Source organism: Panicum virgatum, chromosome 3K (assembly GCF_016808335.1).
Source record: "Panicum virgatum strain AP13 chromosome 3K, P.virgatum_v5, whole genome shotgun sequence".
Taxonomy (NCBI): Eukaryota; Viridiplantae; Streptophyta; class Magnoliopsida; order Poales; family Poaceae; genus Panicum; species Panicum virgatum.
The window spans coordinates 22,185,185-22,206,011 of NC_053138.1; the positions used below are offsets into that span (position 1 = coordinate 22,185,185).

Below are 20,827 nucleotides of genomic sequence, written 5' to 3' on the forward strand. Positions count from 1 at the left end.
TTCCGGACCCTCGAGGGCTCGGATGTGCACGAACACTGAGGTACGCTTGGCTTTAATCTCGGCAAAGCCAAGCCTCCCTCGGGGGCTACTACGGGGGGAACCCCGAACGTCCCCAAAAATCGCCAACATTTTTTCGAAAAATTTCCGTCTCGTCTCTAAGCTTCTCGTACACTTGGAAAAAAACGGACGCGAGGCATAAGCAACTACGGTACAGGGCCGGCCGAGTCGTGGGGCCACCTACGCCTCCGGGATACGGCACCCCCCTCACCACCCCACGCCTACGTCACTAATGAACGCGAAGTTCCTCGCAGAAGTTTACCTAAGTCACGTACGAGGACACGGAAGTAGAGTAAAGAAAACGCGGGCTCGAATTCACAAGGCCTCGACGGGCCACACTGTCGATTTTAATGATAACGAATCTCTTTATTCAAATATATAAAGTGTGATTACAACAAACACTAATATATTACATGGGCTTCGAGGCCCAGCCTATCTACAGGTTGTCATCCCCCCTCTGCGGATCTGCGACAGCGTCGAATTTAGCTATCGGGGGGATGTCGGCTTCGAGCTTCTCGGCAAGCACCGCGGCGAACTCCTCGGCAGCTGTGTCGGCGTCATCCATGATGGCTGACGCGGCATCCGCATCGGCGTCGTCAGGAACCACGTACCACGACGACACTCTCTGCAGGTCCATGAGGTAGTGCGTCGAGGCCAGGGCGAGGGCGCAAAGGACACCGAGGCGGAAGGTGCTCTTGGCATGCCCAGTGATCCGGCCACCTAGCGCTCGCAGGCGGCTGATCACCGAGCTACCAGAAATGGCGCCCTCCCCCTCGAGCTCCAGGCACACACTCACGGCGGTCCGCTCGAGGTCAGCGTACTCCGTCTGAGCCGCCATGAGTGCGATGCCTACCGCCTCTTTCGCCGCAGTCTCGTCCGCCACCCTCTGCCTCAGCTCTGATCAAAGGAATCAAGATCAGCTGTGAAAAAGTAAAATCCAACTACAACAAAATTTCGAGTACTTACCCACGATGCTCTTCTGCGCCTCCTCCCTCTGGACTCAGGCATTGTCCTCGAGTGAGGACAAGGAGTTTTCCTTCTCCTTGAGGGCGGCCTTCACGTTCTGGATAGCCACCTCCTTCTCCTCGAGGGCTTTGCCCTTTTCCTGGAGGGTCCCGGAGAGCGTGACGACGGTCACCTTTTTCTGGAGAAGCTCAGTCTCCTTCTACTCAAGCGCCGTCCTAAGGTGTTGCAGCTCGGCAGTCTGCGCCTCGGCTTCCCGAGCCTTCTGCTCCGCTGCGGCCCTCTGGACGTCACGCTCACCGGTAACCCGCGCTAACTCCTCCTCCAGCGCCTGCTGACAAGCCCCCAGATCCGTCATCCTGGTGTTGGCCTCGATGTTCTTAAGCACCAACTCAGCATTGTGCTGCCCGAGCCAGCCTATCTGGGAGTGCAGCCGGGTTATCTCGGCGCTCTTTTTGCGCGAGATATCCTTCAGCCGCTGCGAAAAGAAAGGCGTGCATAAAACAAACAAAATCAGGGCCAAAAATATGAATGATTCTCGGGGAGGAGCTGTTTACCTGGCTGATCTGGTAATCCATCGTTCGATGGAGCTCTAGGGCGTGTTCGAGGTGGTTCTGAATCTGAGAACCTACCTCGAACTGCGCCTGCCAGACGGCCTCCTCCTCTCGCTCATTGCGGAGAAGCTCCGGGGGACCACGGACTGGATGATTGCCCCGTGCTGGGGCCCCCCGAATGTCCCCTTGTCGAGCGCCTCTACGCAGGCCGACATGAACTCGGCGATCTTGTCGGCGGCGCTCGCCGTAGCAGCGGGGTCGATGTCTCTCGAATCCCCGTATTCTTCGCTGCTGTCCGGCAGCTGCACCACCGGGATCACGATATTCGTCGCCGCCTACGCCGTCACCGTCGGCGCCGTCATCACCGTAACGACACCCACGTCCTGGGCCTCTGCAGGCCCCGAGACGCGGGCTTCCTCTACCTCCGGTGCCCTCGGCGCCAACTCCTCCTCTATGACTCCCCCGACCCCAGCCCTCGGGGGCTCGGGGACGCGGGTCTCCACCTCCGCCTGGCCGGCGGGGCGCTCCTGCGCACCCCCACCAGATCCTTCCTCTGCGACTGGCCGGGCGGAGCTATCCGTGCCGCTCCGACCGACCTCGGCTTCGATGACCGACCGGGCGGCGTTGTCTGCGCCGCCCCGGCCGGTTTCCCCCATGGCGTCAGCCGGAGCGGTTGCTTCGGCTCCGCTCTGGCCGGCGTCACTTCCGTTCCCCGGCGCTAGAGCCTATTGCGCCGCTTGAGTCCCTCGAGCCATCGCCGACCGCAGCTTCGCGGCATCCGCCACGATATCTACGACGGGCAGAGGCTGCGGCGCCGTGTGCGGCGTGGCACGTGCCCCGGTCTTGAGGGCTTTGACCGGCGCGAGCGGGACTGTATCCTTAGCGACGGTCCCGGGGCTGGAAATCGGGGAAGGAAAGTTGAGGTTAGCAGGGACGGGGAATCAACTAAACGAACAAAACCAGAGACACTTACCCAGACCGGGCACTCATGCTGCGTTTGCCCGTGCCGCTCCTTCGAGTCCGCGGCACACCGACGCGCCCTCGACGCCTGATCCGAGGGTGTCACCCTCGGAGCAGGCTGAGGCCTCGAGGCCGCCTGTGCGGACGCCTCCGCGCTCGCCGCGGACCCATCACCGCTCGTCGACATCATGGGCATGGGGACCCCCTCTCCCGTCATTGGCAGGGGTGACCTCCGCTCTGTCACGGGCGTAGACGATCCTCCACCCACCGCCGGTGTGGGCGACCCTCGTCCCGCTGCCGGCGAGGGCGATCTCCATGCCGCCGGCGTGGGCGATCTCCATGCCGCCGTCGCTGGTGCCTCGTTGCCACCCCCCTGATAGACCAGCGGGGAACTCGCGCCCACCGCCGCCGCCTCGTCGCCGCCCGGGGGGTGAGCCTCGGCATCCGAGGCCTCCTCGTCAACCGTGGATTCGGGCGTGGCGGGCCGCGGTTTCCCCTCCGCACATGCAATCTTGCACACGTTGTCATGCTTCTCTTTTCTCTTCTTCTTCTTCCTCTCGGCCATCACCTCTGCCGCGTCTTTCCGCTTCTTCACCGCCTCTGCGTGCAGGCGGTTGATTTGGCGTTCCTCCGGAACCGGAGGCCTCAAGGGGTGGCACTTCAACCCCTGCAAAACACAACTAAGTCGAAGTCAGGAGGCGGGGAAAGGAACAGCACAAGTCGACAACGAATCCGGAATCAAGACTCACCAGAGAAATATATCCCGGCTCGGGGCGCATCTTGATCCTCCAAAGATCTTCGGGGTCATTGGGGAACTCCACCACCGCTCTCCTCGCCCTCCGGGCAGCGATGTCCCGGGGGAGCAGCTCGACTGACGTCCTCAAACCCGAGGCCTGGACCCCGGGGGTGAGCTTGAAGATCGGCTGGACCCTCTCCATGAGAGGGATCACCCTCTGCCGGTGGAAATTCGCAAAGACGGCAGCCGCCGTCAACCCTCTTCGATCTAGTCGCTCCAGCGCGTCGGTGAGGGCCTTGAGCCTGGCTTAATGCGCTGGGGGCGATACCCCCCCAGTCCCACTTCTCGGGCCTCTCCTGGAGCACCCTGCTGGTGAACGCCGGAGCTTGCTGCTGAAGTTGCGCAGGTAGAACCACCCTCGAGTCCACCCAGCGTTGTTTGTTGTCATCTTGTTGGAGATGTACAAGTTCTACCGGCTTGGGCGCAAGTGGAGCGTCAGGCCGCCTGCGCGCGTGTACCTCTTTGCTTGGTTCTGCACGTGCTCGACGAAGAGCTCGCCACGGAAGAGGTGGATCCACAGATCCCAGTGCGCCTCGATCCCTAAATATCCCTCGTAGACAGCGACGAAGACCGCCGCCTAAGAGATGGAGTTGGGGCCGAAGTTGTGCAGCTCTGCTCCATAATAGTCACACAATGCCCGCACGAACCGCCCCACGGGAATGCCGAATCCCCATTCGTGGAGCCGCACGAGGCTCACCACGTAGCCCGCGGGGGGATTTGGCTCTGTCTCCTCCGGCCGCGGGGAGATCCACGCCGGTGCCCCTGAGTCGGGGTTTAGTGGTAGCAGCCTGTCCTCGACTAGCCGCTCCAAAACCGCCTCGGTGGCGGTGGATCTCCCTCACGGCAACGGCTCCTGGACATCCGCCATTGCTTCAGACCAAGGGGGGATGCGGGGAGGCAAGCTCTGCGATGGCTAAGGTGTGCTCTCGCTTTCCTTCCTCTACTTCCTCTCGCTCTCGGCTACGTGCTCAGAATGCAGGGAGGCGAAGAAGGCAGGGGAGGCGAAGGCAAATGGCCAGGTGAGCTCAACACACCCCCTTTCTCCTCGCTTTTATTCACCGCAGCAGACGGGTCCGCCGCCACGGCCAGAATCTACCGCATTGAATGCGGTAGATCTTGCTGTCGCTGATGGCCGGGTCCCATGAGCGCGGAGTCTCCCACGCGCGCAGTCGGGGGTAATCACAGCACGGTAACCGACGGGCGCGGCGCGACTGTTGCGCTGTTCCATCCGTCAGCCGCCGCCCACACCGCTTCGCTTGCCCGAGGTAGACGCCTGAAAAGGCGCAGCCGCACCGCACCGCACGAACCGGGCCATGTCGCCCATGACCGGCGAAAAACCCGCTCGCGTGACCCGCGACTCCGCGCCGTTCGCGAATTGTGACGGAATATTCCTCCCGGGAGCTCTTTACCCTCGAAGGAATCACATTCCGAGGCCTTACTGATCAGGGGTTCGAAGCCTGGCCCATCGAGGGTTCAATAGGCGCCCCAGATCGCCAAAGTCAGGGACTGCATGGATGTGCCGTACAAGCTACCCTCGAATGCGGAGTTCGAGGCATCCTACGCAGTGTTCAAGGCCAGTCGAGGGTGCCTAGTAGGGGGATCCCATCGAGGGAGAGCATCGAGCCCTCGGACCCTATCGAACGGTTCCGAGCCCCGCCTAGCGAACCTTCGCAAGGGCTCTATGTGACGTGTCCATTGACCACGAGCCAACCCTTATCGAACGGGGCACGGACGTCCGCTTGAAATACCCGCTAATAGCTCACTGAAGCAGCCATAGCTCGCGGCCCGGGCATGGGTAGCATGGTGTGCTTCACCCCTCCTCCCTACGGAAGGGCGACGAGAGTCGTAATCAAAGTCGAGGGTTCCCCTGAACGCCTTCACGCAGGCCTGGGCTCGGGGGCACCTCGCACACCACGGCTTAGGCCGCACCCTCGAATAATTGGATAACCGTCGATTGTGAAGTTCTGCGTGTCTAACCAAAACCTCTACTATTAATGCGCGCCCACCTGATGGTTAAGCTGAACGCCGGGTCGCTGTACAAGCTCTGAGAATGCCGAGGGCGGATGAAAGAGTGCCGATGCCGGCTGAAAAAGACGTTGGACGGCCACCCCAGTGAAGCAACCCAGCGGGGCGACGTTTATAGCCCTTGGACAAATGCAAACACTCCTCCAAGGCCTCGGGGGCTACACCCGCGGGTGCGTTGACGCGCCCCCACGGAGGAAACTTCCCACATATTCGAGGGCTGAAACCCTCTGTACACCCCTATACCCTCGGTCATTCTCCCCGTGAAGGAGAAAGGGACTTTATTGCTCGATGCAAACAAAGATTACAAAGGGTTACCGGCGCGAAGCCGTCGAAAATTACAAACACATTGCCACCTGCGTGGAAATTTTCCCTGTCTTGGGGAGGAGCGAGCGCCGCTGAAGAGCACCGAGTTCTTGGCCGACATGGTGGCCATGCTGCTCGGGATGCGAGGAGCAGCCCCCAGACCGCACGGGTCCCGCGGGGTGGCCTCCTCGCAAGCTTTCTTCTAGCGTCTCCTCCACCAAAGACCGTGCGGGGGGGGGGGCAAGCTGGCGGACAGCACCCTCTGCACCATCTCCCTGAGAGCAACCTTGTTGCCGGGGGGACGAGGCGAAGAACAGCCACCAAACCTGGCACCAGTGCCATGGTCAGGCGTCTCCATCCCCCTTCAGGCTAGGGGACATCACAGAAGCAGGACCCCACGGGGCCGATGTTTTTCTGCTGATCCCGCCGCTTGCAAGCATTATTCTAGCATCGAAGCCTAAAAACGCCAGGCCACCCCATCTGGGGGCCGGTCACAAAAGGCAAAGAAAAACATTACGAGACTTAGGCGATGCTAGAAGTAAGAGCAGGGAAGTTGGAAAAGAAAGGGAGTCCCTCAACCCCTATTTATAGCTGCGTCAGGCGCCAAGCTTCAAGCCTGTCGAAGGGCAAAGGTTTGGGTAGCCCATGACGGCGCGACACTCCACAAGCAAAAGATGCCCTCGGTTAGAGCGCCGAGATGTGACAGAACAAAATAAAGCTGAGTCCCTGGACGCTAAGCGGCACAGCATCGGCCCAGGCCGACCGCCCTCGAACAGCGCGTCGCAAGGCGACCAGGGAAAGCGGAACCGAGGCCCTGAGCGCGGGACAACGCGATGAAGGCACCAGCTGCTGAGCAGCAGGCGCCATCGTCGCCCTGGCCTACTCAGCACGCGGATGAGTCTCGTCCCCGGAACAAAACAAAAAAGGCACTCGCCTCGAAGTACTCTCCCCGCAGGCGCACTACCTCGACCGACGAATTGTCACATCCGCTAGGCTTGAACCAAGGTGTGCCTGGCGGGTGCACAGCACCGACCGATCACGTCAAGGGGTAAAATCGCCGAAATACCCTTTGGCCGAATCCCTTGACTCGACCAAAACCTCGGGGGCTACTGTCGGGTACCACGATTAGGGACACCTTAATCGGGGTACTAAGATCACCCTAAAAAAACGCAAACATATGTTAAGGCAACTGGGCCCACGAAGGCTCACGGCCTCCTTCCAATTTAGAAGAAAGGAAAGGACTTAAAAGAAGCCCAACATGCGGCCCGTTCGCACCCCCCTCGGACCCGCGGGGCGATCTCCACCTCGCTCGAGGGCTCCCATCGGGACCCTCGACTGCGCCCCGCATCTCCGCCTCGCTCGAGGGTAGCAAATCTACCCTCGAGCGGGGAAATCATCTCCGCCTCGCTCGAGGGTAGCGGACGTACCCTCGAGCGGGCGACTTATCTCCGCCTCGCTGGAGGCCACCCCTCGGCATAAGGGACAAACGGCCCTGCCGCTCACCCGCCCGTCGTACGGAGGCATTAAGTGCCAACCACTCCTCCACAGCGCCCAGGACAGACGGCGTCAGGCCGCCATTCCCCACAGGGGCTGTGACCGGAGTCCCATCCGCCAACTCCGGTCACTGCTCCGCCATCCCGGATGTTGTGGCAACACTGTGAGACCTGCGACGCGGGACGAAGCGCACTCGGCACAGTTCCGTCACTATTCTGCCAACTCCGGCCGTCCGGACTCCACCTCATCACACGTATGGCCCCGGACCCGCCCCCTGCTCGGGAAAGGGTCCGGTGTCGCCACGAGCCCCTCGGAGAGGGACGCCCAGCGCTAGCAGCCGGAGGCCCGGACCTCCCCCCTCGAGGGGTCCGGGACCTCCACGCGACCTTCGGACCTCCTTAGTGCGCACGCCAGCACTTTGTCCAGGGAGGTCCGGGATCGCCACGCGCCCCGTTATCGCTGGAGCACGCAAGACCCTGACCTGCAGGGCCCAAGAAACGCCACCACGCCACAACTAAAGGACGGTACACCCTACAGCAACTACCACGCCGCCTGTTGGGGATGGCAGGACACCGGCGCAATCTCCGCGAGGTCAAGGACGATGCCCAGGACGACCACCACGCCCGACGCCATACCCCACAGTGTACTTCCCACAGTACTCGACTGTTCCATCCCCGCAACTCGGGGAGAAACGACGACTTCCGCGATCCCCTGTATATGTACCCGTCCCTCCTTGTGTCTATAAAAGGAGGAGGCGGGCTTCCCTTAAGGGGGTCGGTCGGCTCTCTAGGCATTACATTGCACATAGAGCACACACTCGCTTCTAGCCCCGACATCGCTACTCCCCACGCTCAACTCATCTTCTAGCAGAGACCTGAGAGCCTCCCTCCCCTCTCTCGCCTCGCTTGTACCCCCTACTACAAGCACTCCGGGTGCAAGATAATACAGTGCCCTCGCACACCCTCTTGCTGGACGTACGGCCCCGCGGCCGGAACCAGGATAAACCCATGGGTTACTGTGTTGCCTCTTGCATCAATATCTGGGACGAAGAAACACGCAACATTTACTAGTTGGGATCCGGACCCCCGGGTCAGGGCACCGACAGAAGGGTATTATGGTCATTTCATACTCCTTCTGTTTTTTAACAGCTAGATGAAGCCATTTTGCCAAACGTTTTTCCAAAACGGCTTCAACTTCATCCGAGAAGCCGCTCCACTAGAGGAGTTAGAGCTGGAGCCGTTTTTGATGGAGCCGGAACTCTGCCAAACAGGCTCTTACACCCAGCATCATTGGGCCGCTTTGGTGACGGGGAGCGCGGGGCCGGCTTGACCCCTTGACCGTGTCCTCACACCGGAGCCTTCTCTGGGAAGCAGTACTGCTGCTACTGCCCAGTTTTTGCGGCATTTACACACTTTTCTTCTGAGCATGGAGAACCTGTTTGACCTTTGGACTCGTGGAGAACACGGAAGTTTCTTCAATCTTTGTTCTGGAGGCTTGGAACGCTTGAGGCAAAATTCACAAAATTTATGTTTGGGCCTGAGATCTCGAGCGTTGGATTGACAACCAGAGCCCAGTTGATTCTTGATTCGGCCCATCTCAGCCATTTCGGTTATTGCCTATACAAAATGGTTGCAATTAGGAGGACTAGATTAAGGTCATCAAGTGATGGCCATCAGGTCCCCTAAACAAATTGTCACGGCATCAGCCCCCGCTTTAAACAATATAAACCTCACCCTCCCTCTGGCTAATTTTCTTTCTGTGACTACGTGACGGCAGCTAACTAGCTCGAAGCACGCACGTCGGTCTCCCCGTGCTTATCCAGGGCTGCATCACGGCGAGCTCCAGGAAATATCGCCGCCAAGATCCTGTCCGAACTCTTTCACCATCCCCAATAAAAAATAAAAAAGAATGCTGGCCTGCTGCGCCATCAGCACAAGTATAATAACCCGTTCGCACAACGCTTTCTGACTTTCTGGGGGGGGGGGGGGGGGGGGGGGGGGAGAAAGAAAAAAAACCGATTCAATTGGGACGCGACCTGAAAAGAAGATAAAGAACGAAACCGACGACTTGTTTAGGGTTTTCCCGGACGATTATTATCGCCTGATGGCAATAATGAAGCATTATTTGTTTTTGTTTTTTTGAGCGGATAGATGTAGCATTGTTGTGTCGACCAAAGATATCATTGTTTTAGCCGCGAGCATTGTATCTGCAGCAAATGTTGTCCGGCTGATGTGCGCTTTTAGTTGCGAGCGTGCATGCACTGTATCCGCCTCGATCGGATGTTTTGATCTGACGCAACTTCTTTAGAAAGAAATTGCAGAAAAGGCAGGAGGGTCAACTGATTCATGTCTTAATTCACCGAGCAAACAGTCGGTATGACCCCTAGATTTCTCATCTCCCAGCTCCATTTTCGTTTCTTTTGACCGATTCTACCTTACTTGAACGTGTAAGGTGGTGTTTGGATCCAGAGACTAAACTTTAGTCCTAGTCATGTAAAAAGAATCTTATTATTTAAAAGTATTAAATAAAGTTTTATTATAAAACTAATTGCAGAACCCTGGGGATAAATTGTGAGACAAATATAATGAGGTAATCCTAATTAGCATTACTGTAGCATCACTCATTGTCAAAAAAAATTTATAAATAGATTTTATTTAATACTCTTAAATAGCAAAATCTTTTTAATGTGATATGGAGTAAACTTTAGTCCTGGAAAACAAACAACCCCTAAGTCTTTTGAAGAAAATTCACAAAAAAAATTCTTGTGAAGAAAAGGCGGCTACGGGCAATATACCTTTTTTTTCGTGCCGAGACCGGGGACTCCCCACAAACAATTTCCAGCTATCTATTTTGTATTTCAAAAGTTTGCCGCTAATATCAAAAACAAAAGTTGGGATCCTGTGACGGAACCGCCAAATTAAAACTTTAATTAAGCGTAATGGCCGTCATTTGAACAGATCGGGCTCATTAGCTTAACGGCTTAATTTGGCGATTCTTTCTCAACCCACGTCCCGATCGAAACATCACCGATAGTCCCACGCGAAGGTGGGCGCAGATGGTACAAGCACGACACATATTTGAAAATACCACAAATATACATACGATTTCACCTTAAGTTTTACAAACCCCGTTTGAATATATCCAAAGTTTATAAAGTTTACAATACCGAAATTAGAGTTCGAGTAGAGGAAAGGGCATACAACTACCAAAAGTGTAACCTCGGAAGGTCCCTAACTAAACATCCGGCTCCGCAACCTCCCATCCCTCTGCGTCCCGATGGATGAACTTGACGCAGCAGGGACAGAAATCTACGTCTCCGTGTCCTGAAATAATTGTGGTAACAAACCCTGAGTATACTAATACTCAGCAAGACTTACCCGACCAGTGGGTATAACTTAGCCCACATATCTAGACAGGCAAGACTTTTGGCTGGTGGTTATCTTGCAGAAAACAGCGACTAAAGTAATTCCTCAATTTCCTTATTTTAACCCAAGTTCTATATAAATTAACATAGTCTAATATTTGCATAATCAAATCTAGAGCAAGCATAGTGGAGCAATAAATAGTAAATCATATGTTCATCAACATAGGTATAATCATTATTCCATCACAACACTACGCTACGACACAGTGACCAAGGTGCTCATATCTGAGAGCGACTGACGGCGAATCGATTCGATTTAACCTTGCAAGGTGGACCTAACCAACACGGCACACATTAGCCCCGTCGGACCACACGCACCAACCCTTCCCCTCCCCGCCTCGAACTACAGAACCACCCCACCTTCATATAGTCAGCCGAGCTCAACGTGAAACCACCAAAAGTAAACATATGCATCTCGTTTCTCCGCGACTACTTGACTCGCCCTACGGGGTGGTGATGCAGTTCTGTACTTTCGAAGCGAGGCAATACTAGGCTTACCGGTTTCGACTACCTACTACTCCCGACATGCGGTTAGTACAGTTCAAACATGATCAGCATGGCCAACAACGGCTCGGTTCTTAACCGACACAGGCGGAACTACACTTCTCCCGCCCGGTCTCAGATTCTATTCTTTCTTTCATTCCAAGACTTTCATCCATAGATTAATAACTCATATCTAGAAACATAAAACTATCCTATATCTCGCGAGTAACCAAGAATTACTCGACTTCTACCGAACCCTATCTAGCATAGCATTTCTATCGTCCTATACATACTAGTACAACTCAAGGACACCTAGGGTTCATGCAACTAGGGTTTCAAACAACTCCTAAACGTAATGCATAAGTAATAAATACACATATATAGGTGTCATAAGTTAAATTAATAGGATGTGCACCGGGGCTTGCCTTCGAGCTGCTGCTCAAAGCTGGGGTCAGACGGGCCTTGGGCCGGGTTCTCACACCTCTCCTCCTGGGCTTGCGCCGGCTGCTCCTGCGGTGCCGCAATCACTTCAAATACGGCGCCCTCAGCTGCGGATGCTACACATATGCATATAAAATAAATGAGTGCAGCTCAATGATGTAACTATTTTACTTCAACTGGAACGCCCTGCGGACTGTCCGCACCCAAGTGGCGGACCGTCCGCCGTACCATTCTACCGACCCACCAGAACCAATTATCTCTCTGGACAAACTTCAATCTATACGGCAGACTGTCCGCTCACCCTTAGCGGACTGTCCGTAATACACCTACGCCAACCCACCAGAGACAACAACGTCTCTGGACCAATTTCTAATCCTACCGGCAGACTGTCCGGCCCCTCTTGGCGGACCGTCCGCAGTTCATTTATCCAATCCACCAGAGACGGCAACGTCTCTGGACAAAAGCCTAAACTCTACGGCGGACTGTCCGCTCTCCAATAGCGGACCGTCCGCAGCTCAATCCTGCGAACCCCACTAGAGACAACATCGTCTCTGGACAAATTTCAAGTTTCAACGGCGGACCGTCCGCTCTCCTATAGCGGACCGTCCGCAGTTCAGTTCTGCTAAACCACCAGAGACAACATCGTCTCTGGACGAAATCTAATCTGACCGGCAGACTGTCCGCACCTCCCAAGCGGACCGTCCGCGATACATAACTTTTGACCCGCGCCACAGGCAGCAGCAAGTTCCGCGGCGACGGCCGTTCTCCGGCGCCGGCGACGCACCACGGAAGGGGAAAAGGACCGGGGAGCACAAGGAACTCACCACGAATCCATTCCCGCGGTCGGTTCGAGCGGAGGACGACCGGAGAGACGGATCGACGGTGGAGAAAAGCTTCAAGCACCTCCAATGGTGACCGGCGGTGGTTGGGCGATTCCGGCCGAGGAGAAGCCGGAATGGGGGTTTGGGAAGGTGGAGGAGGTGCCGGGGAAGGTTCTCGCGCGAGGAATCGAGGTTTGTTGCCGGAGGAGGGAGATCGACGGAAGGGGGCGACGACGGCGCGAGCGCTCGAGCTCCGCTCGGCTCGGGACGAAGTGATGAGGAAGAGGAGGAATGACAGGCGGGTCCCACATCCATCCAGATAAATATCTGGGCGTTGCCTGGGCGGACCGTCCGCCGACCCCGAGCAGACTGTCCGCGAGGCAGGTGTTATAGATCCTCACGTGCCGATGCCAAGTACTAAACTGAAACCGCATCGAGGCCCCAAGGGCCAGAGGCACTGACAGGCCGTGCGCGAAACAAAGGCCTTGTTTAGTTCAAGCGTAAATTTTTTTGCGTTGGAATCTTACTAATTTGAAGTCTATTTATAAAACTTTTTGCACAGATGGGTTGTAAATCGCGAGACGAATCTAATGATGCTAATTAATCCCTGATTAATCAATAATTAGCGAATTTTACTGTAACATCACTGTTGCAAATCATGGATTAAGTATGCTCATTAGATTCATCTCACGATTTACAGCCCATCTAAGCGAAAAGTTTTGTAAATAGACTTCATTTAGTAATCTATGCATGTGTCGAAATATTTGATGTGACAGTTTTTTGTGTTTATGGGTTTATGGGGTGGGAACAGCGCCTCCCGGAGCCTAGATCCGCGTTCTGACGTTTGCGAAACGGACAAATCGTAGCAGTATCTGGCTTGGCTTCACCAGATGAGATCGGACGCGAATGCACGCCACGGCCCCGTTTCAGTCAGATGGAACGTCTTGGCGTTCTCGGGAGGGCCAGGCTTCGCAACTAGCCTCCCACCAAAGTCGCCACCACCGAAGAGGAAGAAGCTACGGCGACAGCACGATGGAACAGGCGGGTCGGTTGCTGTCCGGTGTCCCGGGGCTTGGACGTCGTCTCCTCCCTCGCCGCGCCGGAGATCGGGAGATATTTGCGAGGCCGCCCAGCGGAGCGCCAGGGCAGCAGTGCCGGTGCGGGACACGGGACGCGACGAGCACAACCGTGCGGGATGGAATCGTGGATCACTCGCTCTCGGTGCCGGCCGCACCATATGCCCCGTACCATACACGGCCACACCCAACGAAGAAAGCCACCACCAGCGCCAAAAATGACGAGCATTACCGTCGCCTCCTCCCGCCGCGCAACAAGTGGCCGCGGGGGCGGACGGACTGATCGACCCGCCGCCACGAGCTCGACCAGGTCCGGCATTCTAGATGACCCGCCAGCCAACTTTATCCTCCCCCTCCCTCCCTCTTGAAATGGATCCTTTCACAATTTCACCGACCCTTTTGGCACGGTGCGTATATATAATATATGTACTAGGTATATATGTTATTAACAGTGGGGGGTCGAATTCGTTTACGAATGGCAATTGGGTTGATTGATTGTAACATCTACTACACCCACAAGTTGGCTCATAAACAAGATCAACCAACCTTAACAACGAATAAATGGATCGCACCCCGCGATCTTCTTTATTCGCTCGCCAATGGGCATGCGCGTCGCTTTCCTGCCCAATTCTAATGGGACCCTCCCAATTGGCCACCGCGTTGCCCCCCTTGCCCCAACCAACCACCCCAACCCGGCCAGGCTTTCCCCCCATGCCCACCCATTGGAAGGCCAGCCTCCAGAGTCCAGCCCGGGGAGCCAAACCGCCATCTTTCTTCCGAGAAAACTATCGGCGGCCAAGGCAACAACTCTCCCAACTGACCCTAAAAAACTAGTCCCTGCAACTTGCGACGCCACAGTAAGGAATGGCAACTGGTGCCGCGCTGCTGTGCGCGCGCGCCTCGGCAAGTTGCGGGGAGTGACCGTGACCGGCACCACCCACTTGCTCGTCCCAGTCCCAGGTATATATAAGCGGCCGCCTCTCTCCTCCGGCCTCTACCAGCTCTGATCTCTCTACCCTCTCTCTCTCTCTCTATCCCCTCCCGGCCGGCGGCCGCTGCTCCTCTGAGGAAAAACCAAGAACCGTGGGGGCGGAGTAGGGTGCTTCCGGTACTGCATAGAGGAGAGCGAGCAAGCAGGAAGCAGCAGCAATGCCGTACACAGCTCCGAGGCCGTTGCCGCAGCAGCACAGCCGGATCGCGGGCTGCGGCGGGTTCGGGAAGGCGGCGTCGCACGGGCCGTCGTGCGCGGCGGTGCCGGCGGAGGTGGCGCGGCACCACGAGCACGCGGCGCGCGCGGGGCAGTGCTGCTCGGCGGTGGTGCAGGCGATCGCGGCGCCCGTGGGGGCGGTCTGGTCGGTGGTGCGGCGCTTCGACCGGCCGCAGGCGTACAAGCACTTCATCCGGAGCTGCCGCCTCGTGGACGGCGACGGCGGCGCCGTGGGCTCCGTGCGGGAGGTGCGCGTCGTGTCGGGCCTCCCCGCCACCAGCAGCCGCGAGCGGCTCGAGATCCTCGACGACGAGCGCCGCGTGCTCAGCTTCCGCGTCGTCGGCGGGGAGCACCGCCTCGCCAACTACCGGTCCGTCACCACCGTGCACGAGGCCGCCGCCGGCCACACCCTGGTGGTGGAGTCGTACGTCGTGGACGTGCCGCCCGGGAACACCGCGGACGAGACGCGCACGTTCGTTGACACCATCGTGCGCTGCAACCTCCAGTCGCTGGCGCGCACCGCCGAGCAGCTCGCCGACGCGCTCGCCTAGTGCCCGGGTCGCCGTCCGCCGGCTTTTTTGCGGGACGTTGCTCTTGACTTCTTCCCGTTCCTTTGGCCCTATTGGGGGAGATCGATCCATGGGTTCAATGGTTGTAGATTGATTTAGCTTGTGATTTGATTTAATTCTCTTTTTTGGGCGACACATAGTAAAAACAATCATTTGTGTGGCTGTTGCCTCATATTTGACACCAAATATTCACATACATGTAGCCCCGTTTGGCAGGGCTTCGGCTCTTCTAAAAACAGCTCTGGCTCTGGCTCTTCAGATGGAGCGGCTTCTCTGGTGGAGTTGGAGCCGTTTAGAAAATATTTGGCAAAACAGCTTCACTTGTTAGATTGATGTGTAAGCCGTGTGAAGCTACGATTTCATGGCTTCACCTTGCCTGTGTAAGCCGCCGACGGCTTCAGAACCGGCTTCACGTGTGAAGCCGGTCCTGAAACAAACGTTTAGGAAGACTTCACGTGAAGCCGCTCGTGAAGCCCTCCCAAGAGCCGTGCCAAACGGGCCGTAGTACAAGTTTTAGCCGTCTAGCTACTGCTTGGCCTAGTTAAATTTAGTCACTACTCCTAATTTACCTCTAAAAAGATCATTACTTTTGAGCAATTGTCCTTGTGGTTGCATAGGAGTAGCTGTTATGTGTTAGTTCCTGCGGTTGGAAGCCAAGTTTCTGCTGAGAAATCTATTGAAATCTGAAGGGGGTATCCGGTTGGTGGCTCATAAGTTACATTCATGGGATGAATTAGATGCAGTTGCACAGAACAGGTGCACATCGGCCAGATGGGGATTGATCAAGGACTCTAATCTCGGTTTAGTGTTGGGGGAAGGAAGTTAATTAGTACTACATGGATGCTCAAAAAAAAGTACTACATGGTAGCTAGGCGTAATCATGAAACGATTGTTACTAGTATGGGTAATTTTGCTAGAAGACACTTTTGAATGTTGATATTTGCTAGTGGACACCATTCAAATTTGTCTTTACTAGAAGACATCATTCAAATACAAATATTTGTTTCAAGACACCAAACTAATAAAGTAATGATTTTTTAGAGTAGAGGGGAGAGAGGAAATAGTCAATGGACAAAAATGTCCCTCCAGCCCACCATTACTTCCAATCTGTCAGCCTCTTCTTTTCTTTTTTTTTAAAATCAGCCTATCTTCTCCACGGCCCCCGCATCTGCCCCTTCCCCACTTTGCCTCCATGGCTGCTCAGTCGCTCGCCTTCGCGGCGACCATACATCTGCCCGTGCCCGCGCGGGCCACTGCGGCACCTCCGCGCACTCCCCTGCGGCTGCCGCCGCGCATCCACCTGCCCAGCCCCGGCTATGGCACGCCTCCGCCCATACCGTTGGCTATGGCCGCGCGCCACCGCGCTGGCCTTCGTGCCACCCACCTCCGTGCACGGCACCCCAGCCTCATGGTGCTTCTCCCCACCCTCTGCGCTGCCTCGGTCGCACTCACCCTACCGTGCGGAACGGAAGACTCGGCGGCGGAGTTTAACGGCCGGGAAAAGAGCGGCCACCTCGCGCCGATGCCGACGCGGTGGGCCTCATCACGGAGGAGGTTGTGCACGGTGGCGCCGGTGCGGAGCGCGACAGTTGCGTCGAGGAGGCCCGGCACGGACACCATCTGCTCCTGCGCAGAGATGGAGATGTTGAGGAGCGCGGCAGCGACGTCCACGCCACGGCCGTGGAGAGCTGCGCGGCGAGCAGGGGCATGGCGCCGATCTCCGCCAGCAGCGTGCGCATCTTCGGGTCATCCTTGGAGGCGAGCCGGCGCAGAGGAGCCATGGTGCCGACGTAGATGCAGGGGCCCAGCCGCCGGGGGTGCGGCTGAATCGGAGCCTGGAACAGCAGAATCAGTGTCCGGGCGCCGTCGTTGACGCTGCTCCCGAACTCTTCCTGGTGGTTACCAGCAGCTCCGCGCGGCGTACCAGCAGCTCCGGTGGCGGGTGCCTTCCTGGGGCTGCTGGTCTTGCAACAGTGAACGCCGCTTCTTGCCACCGTGGCAGTCATATCCAACGCAAGATGTATAGAAACTAAAAAAAGGATACAGGAGCTAGAAGCTACTGATACGGGATTCACTTCAATAAGGGTACAATGGACTTTTCATCGTCTTTATCTCTCCCCAAACAAAAAAATGAATATTTTAATCCTTTCTATGTCTTGTGCCAAATAAATTTAAAAGAGCAGTGTCCATCAGCAAATTTAGTTTTGAAGGATGTCCATTGACAAATATCATGTTTCTACGATGTCCTGGAGCAAAATTACCCTACTAGTATTTAGTAAATCCTATCTGCTCCAAAGCACTGAACGAATCATGAATGGTTGTAGAGTATCCTAAAAAAACCCATCAATGGCGTCCCAGTATTATACATTCTCTAACTTGAAGTTCAACACAATTTGAAATCCGGACCTTGCATTGAGGTCGCCACCCCATCTGCTGTTTAGTATTTCTCAAGAAAAAATAGTACAGATCATCTCAAATAATGCTCGCCTTGCCACCCGCTACTATGTTAATCATCTGACTCTATACTTCTTCTCCCCAAGTCATAATTTTTTGTCCATTTGTTCCGACTTCTGAGGGAGCTCAGGTGCCATGCCATCCGTGTGCGCGCACGTCAAACAAATCTTTAAAGATGCACATCTCTCTGCATTGCAGATGCGCAAATGCAATCCTGCTCTCTACTGGCTGGCTCCACGGTGCTGGCATGAGTTTGCAGATCTAGAGATGCCCTAGCCCGTGTTTAGTTACAAAATTCAAAATTTCAAAAAAAAAAAATTCCGGCAGACATGGAGACTTAAATCTAGACGAAATAAAAAACGCATTGTGACTGCTGTCTGTAAATGGCGAGACGAATCTAATGAACCTAATTAGGCTGTAACCAGACGCTAAATTGCTACCGTAATGCTACAGTAAACAACCTCTAATGACGGATAAATTAGGCTCATTAGATTCGTCTCATGATTTACAGACAAGTTCTGTAATTATTTTTGTGATTAGTCTATGTTTAGTACTTCAAATATAAAAAGATGTCTTTTCAAAAAATTTACGAAGCGCAACTAAACACGCCCCTAGCCTTCCCTAGCCTTACCATTTGGCCCAGAGCCCTTCTGCAGCATTTCGACATATATGCCCCTATTTATTTCAAAAAAAACATATGAGTTAAGCTATTTCAAGAAAGAAAAGCACAAGCAAAGCAGCAAAGGCACGAACAAACCAACGCAAATTCCCCGGTGAACACATTGCCTACAGTACTTAAACAGAGGGTTTCTTCAGAGCAAGCCTTACAAACCTCGCCTACTTGCCGGCGAAAACGAGCTCCAGCTCAGCCGGGTGCTGCTTTTTTTATTCAGCAGTTGTAGCTCATTTATTTCATGAAAGCAACGACAGTTGAAAGCGGAGGAGCAGGCTCAAACAGTGCATCCGCCTGCTGAATACCGCCGTCTCGCCAGACGGCCTTTCTCTTTCTTCCACATTGACATTTCACCCGCTCGGCGCTCATCATGATACCTGCTCTCATCGATTCACGTACGCAGACAGCAAGCGAGCGAAGCGACCGAGACACCCAATTGCCGGAGCAAGGCCATGCTCAATGTGATTTCGAATTTGCCTTCCCGTACGAGGAATTCGGGAGCCGCGCCCGGCCGCCCGTGCCCGTGCCCGTGCTCTAGGATTCCCTGCGCTGCGCCGGAGGATTCGCACATCGCACTCGCCGCGATTGCCTGACACCATGGGCGCAGCGCGCCCCAAGCTCGGGGCGAGGCGAGCGGGAGCACAGTGCAGTGCAGCGCAGGTGGGGCTTGACCTGGTGCCAGCCGTGGATCTGAGCCGCAGCCATTAAACTAGGCGAACACCTAATGGCGAACACCCTGGCTGATATGGGGATCCCCACGCGCGTACGTGCGCGGGCGTACCACCCTGCTTGATCGCCTTTGCTTCCCATCCCGCAGCTACTACTACAAGTAGCTACTCCCACAGTGTTAGCATTTGTAGCATTTAAACGGAAAAAAATAGAAGAGTAGTAAAATTACGCATGTGCCCATCGGTTGAAGTGATATGGTCCCGGCAACAGCACAGGTATATAGTCCTAAAATATTACGTTCCAGCACATTCCAGCAGAAAAGTATACCCACTTCAGCAGAGTTCACACGGGCGCCAAAAACTGCAGGCGCCAAGTTCAAACAACCCAAAAACAAAGTGACAGCATTACATATAGCCTCCGTGGACCACCAACTTTCAACAATCACCACACAAACTCCACGCCCACCATGGCTCTAGACCTCAACGTTCCACCAGAAGCAGCTGAAGAAGATGACCCTTTTGGGGGTTTACCTCATGGCCAGGACCTCCCACCCCCCGGGAGATGGAGATGGAGCACCTTCTTTTGACCTCAACATGGCGGCATACGAGGTTAGAGACTTTTCTGGACCACAGCACACAGTTTACATGCATGCATACACTTAGTTTGCTTTGGTTATGGATTTTACCTTACCGTGTGTTTGGAGGGGGGACCTAGTGGGTTGGGTTGGTTCCATCCCTCGTTTTAGGGATGGCTCCAACCCCTCTCATGCTTGGTTAGCAGGATGGGTTCGTTCCAATCTTTTGTTTGGTTGAAGGGATTGAAAAATATGGAACGGATGGCAACTTAACACCGTTAGAATAGTCCCAGCCGGGACCCACATGTCATCCACCAACCCCTCTCATCTTTATCTTCTTCACCCGGCACCTCGCCCGCAACGCCCATGCCTCCGCTCCTGGCCGGCGCCGCCCCCTCCTCCGACGCCTCCAGGCCGACGCCGCCCGACCGTCGTCCCCTCCTCTGCCTCCAGGCCGGCGCCAATCGCCCGCCGCCCTCCTGCACCTCCTGGCCGGCGCCCCCCACCCCCTTCTCCGCCTCCTGGCCACCCCCCTCCGCCTCCTGGCCGCCAGCCGCTAGGCCTCCCACTAGCCGCCGCCGGCTCACCTCGTCCTGCCGCCGCTGGCTCGCCTCGTCCCGCCGCCGCCGGCCGCCGCCGATGCTCGCACGGCCGAGCTCGGGGCCGCCGGATCCACGCGCGGCGCCGGCCCGGCCTCTGCTCCTCCACCACCGCGGCCTCAGATCCGCGCGCGACCGAGCTCGTCCGGCGCCGCCTTCCTCCGCCGCCCCGCTCTCCTCTGGCGGCCGACCCCGCCCTCCTCTGCCGCTTGTCCTCGCTGGACCGGCGACCGAGCTCGTCCGGCGCCACCGGCGCGCCGTACCCCGGCCTCCACCGCCCACCGCCGATGCGCCGGAGCCCGGCCTCCGCTGCCTCGCATCTTCCATCGCCCGTCATCGTAGTCTCCGTCAGCTCCGTTATTGGACGTCACGAAAAGTGGGTTCTCTCCAGGATGTTCACTCCGTCCGTCGTTTTTCGAGGAATCGGCCGAACCCGCATATTGGAGGAATATTCCTTCGCGGAGCCAACCCAACCCTACTCAATTGCATCCAAACATCCATAGGGATGGGTCCAACCCAACCCAGCTCGCTCCAACCCCCAACCAAACACACGGTTAGAGTTTTCTCCCTCTTCCATGTAGATGAAGTGGATGGGTACAATGCACCTGCAGCAGCAGCAAACTTTGATTTAAACTTTGATTCAAACATTGATTTGGAGGAAGAGGAGGCAGGTAGAGTACATGCA

General features: G+C 56.0%; 2 protein-coding genes across 2 annotated transcripts; one reads left to right on the plus strand and one right to left on the minus strand.

Annotated features, from left to right (window-relative positions):
• The first annotated feature begins 14,186 nt into the window (after nt 1–14,186).
• Nucleotides 14,187–15,855, plus strand: LOC120698381 (abscisic acid receptor PYL4-like). Its single transcript, XM_039981947.1, has 2 exons — nt 14,187–15,372; nt 15,675–15,855. Exon 1 carries the CDS (start codon nt 14,547–14,549, stop codon nt 15,153–15,155), a length of 609 nt encoding a protein of 202 aa, XP_039837881.1. The 5' UTR covers nt 14,187–14,546; the 3' UTR covers nt 15,156–15,372; nt 15,675–15,855.
• Nucleotides 15,856–19,821: 3,966 nt separating this feature from the next.
• Nucleotides 19,822–20,469, minus strand: LOC120700726 (uncharacterized PE-PGRS family protein PE_PGRS20-like). The gene has a single exon (XM_039984964.1). The coding sequence runs from the start codon at nt 20,467–20,469 to the stop codon at nt 19,822–19,824; it is 648 nt and encodes a 215-aa protein (XP_039840898.1).
• Between the last annotated feature and the right edge of the window lie 358 nt (nt 20,470–20,827).

Bases quoted from the DNA above. Each gene is read 5' to 3' on its own strand.
- LOC120700726 (XM_039984964.1), bottom strand. From the start codon at position 20,469: ATGGAAGATGCGAGGCAGCGGAGGCCGGGCTCCGGCGCATCGGCGGTG.
- LOC120698381 (XM_039981947.1), top strand. From the start codon at position 14,547: ATGCCGTACACAGCTCCGAGGCCGTTGCCGCAGCAGCACAGCCGGATC.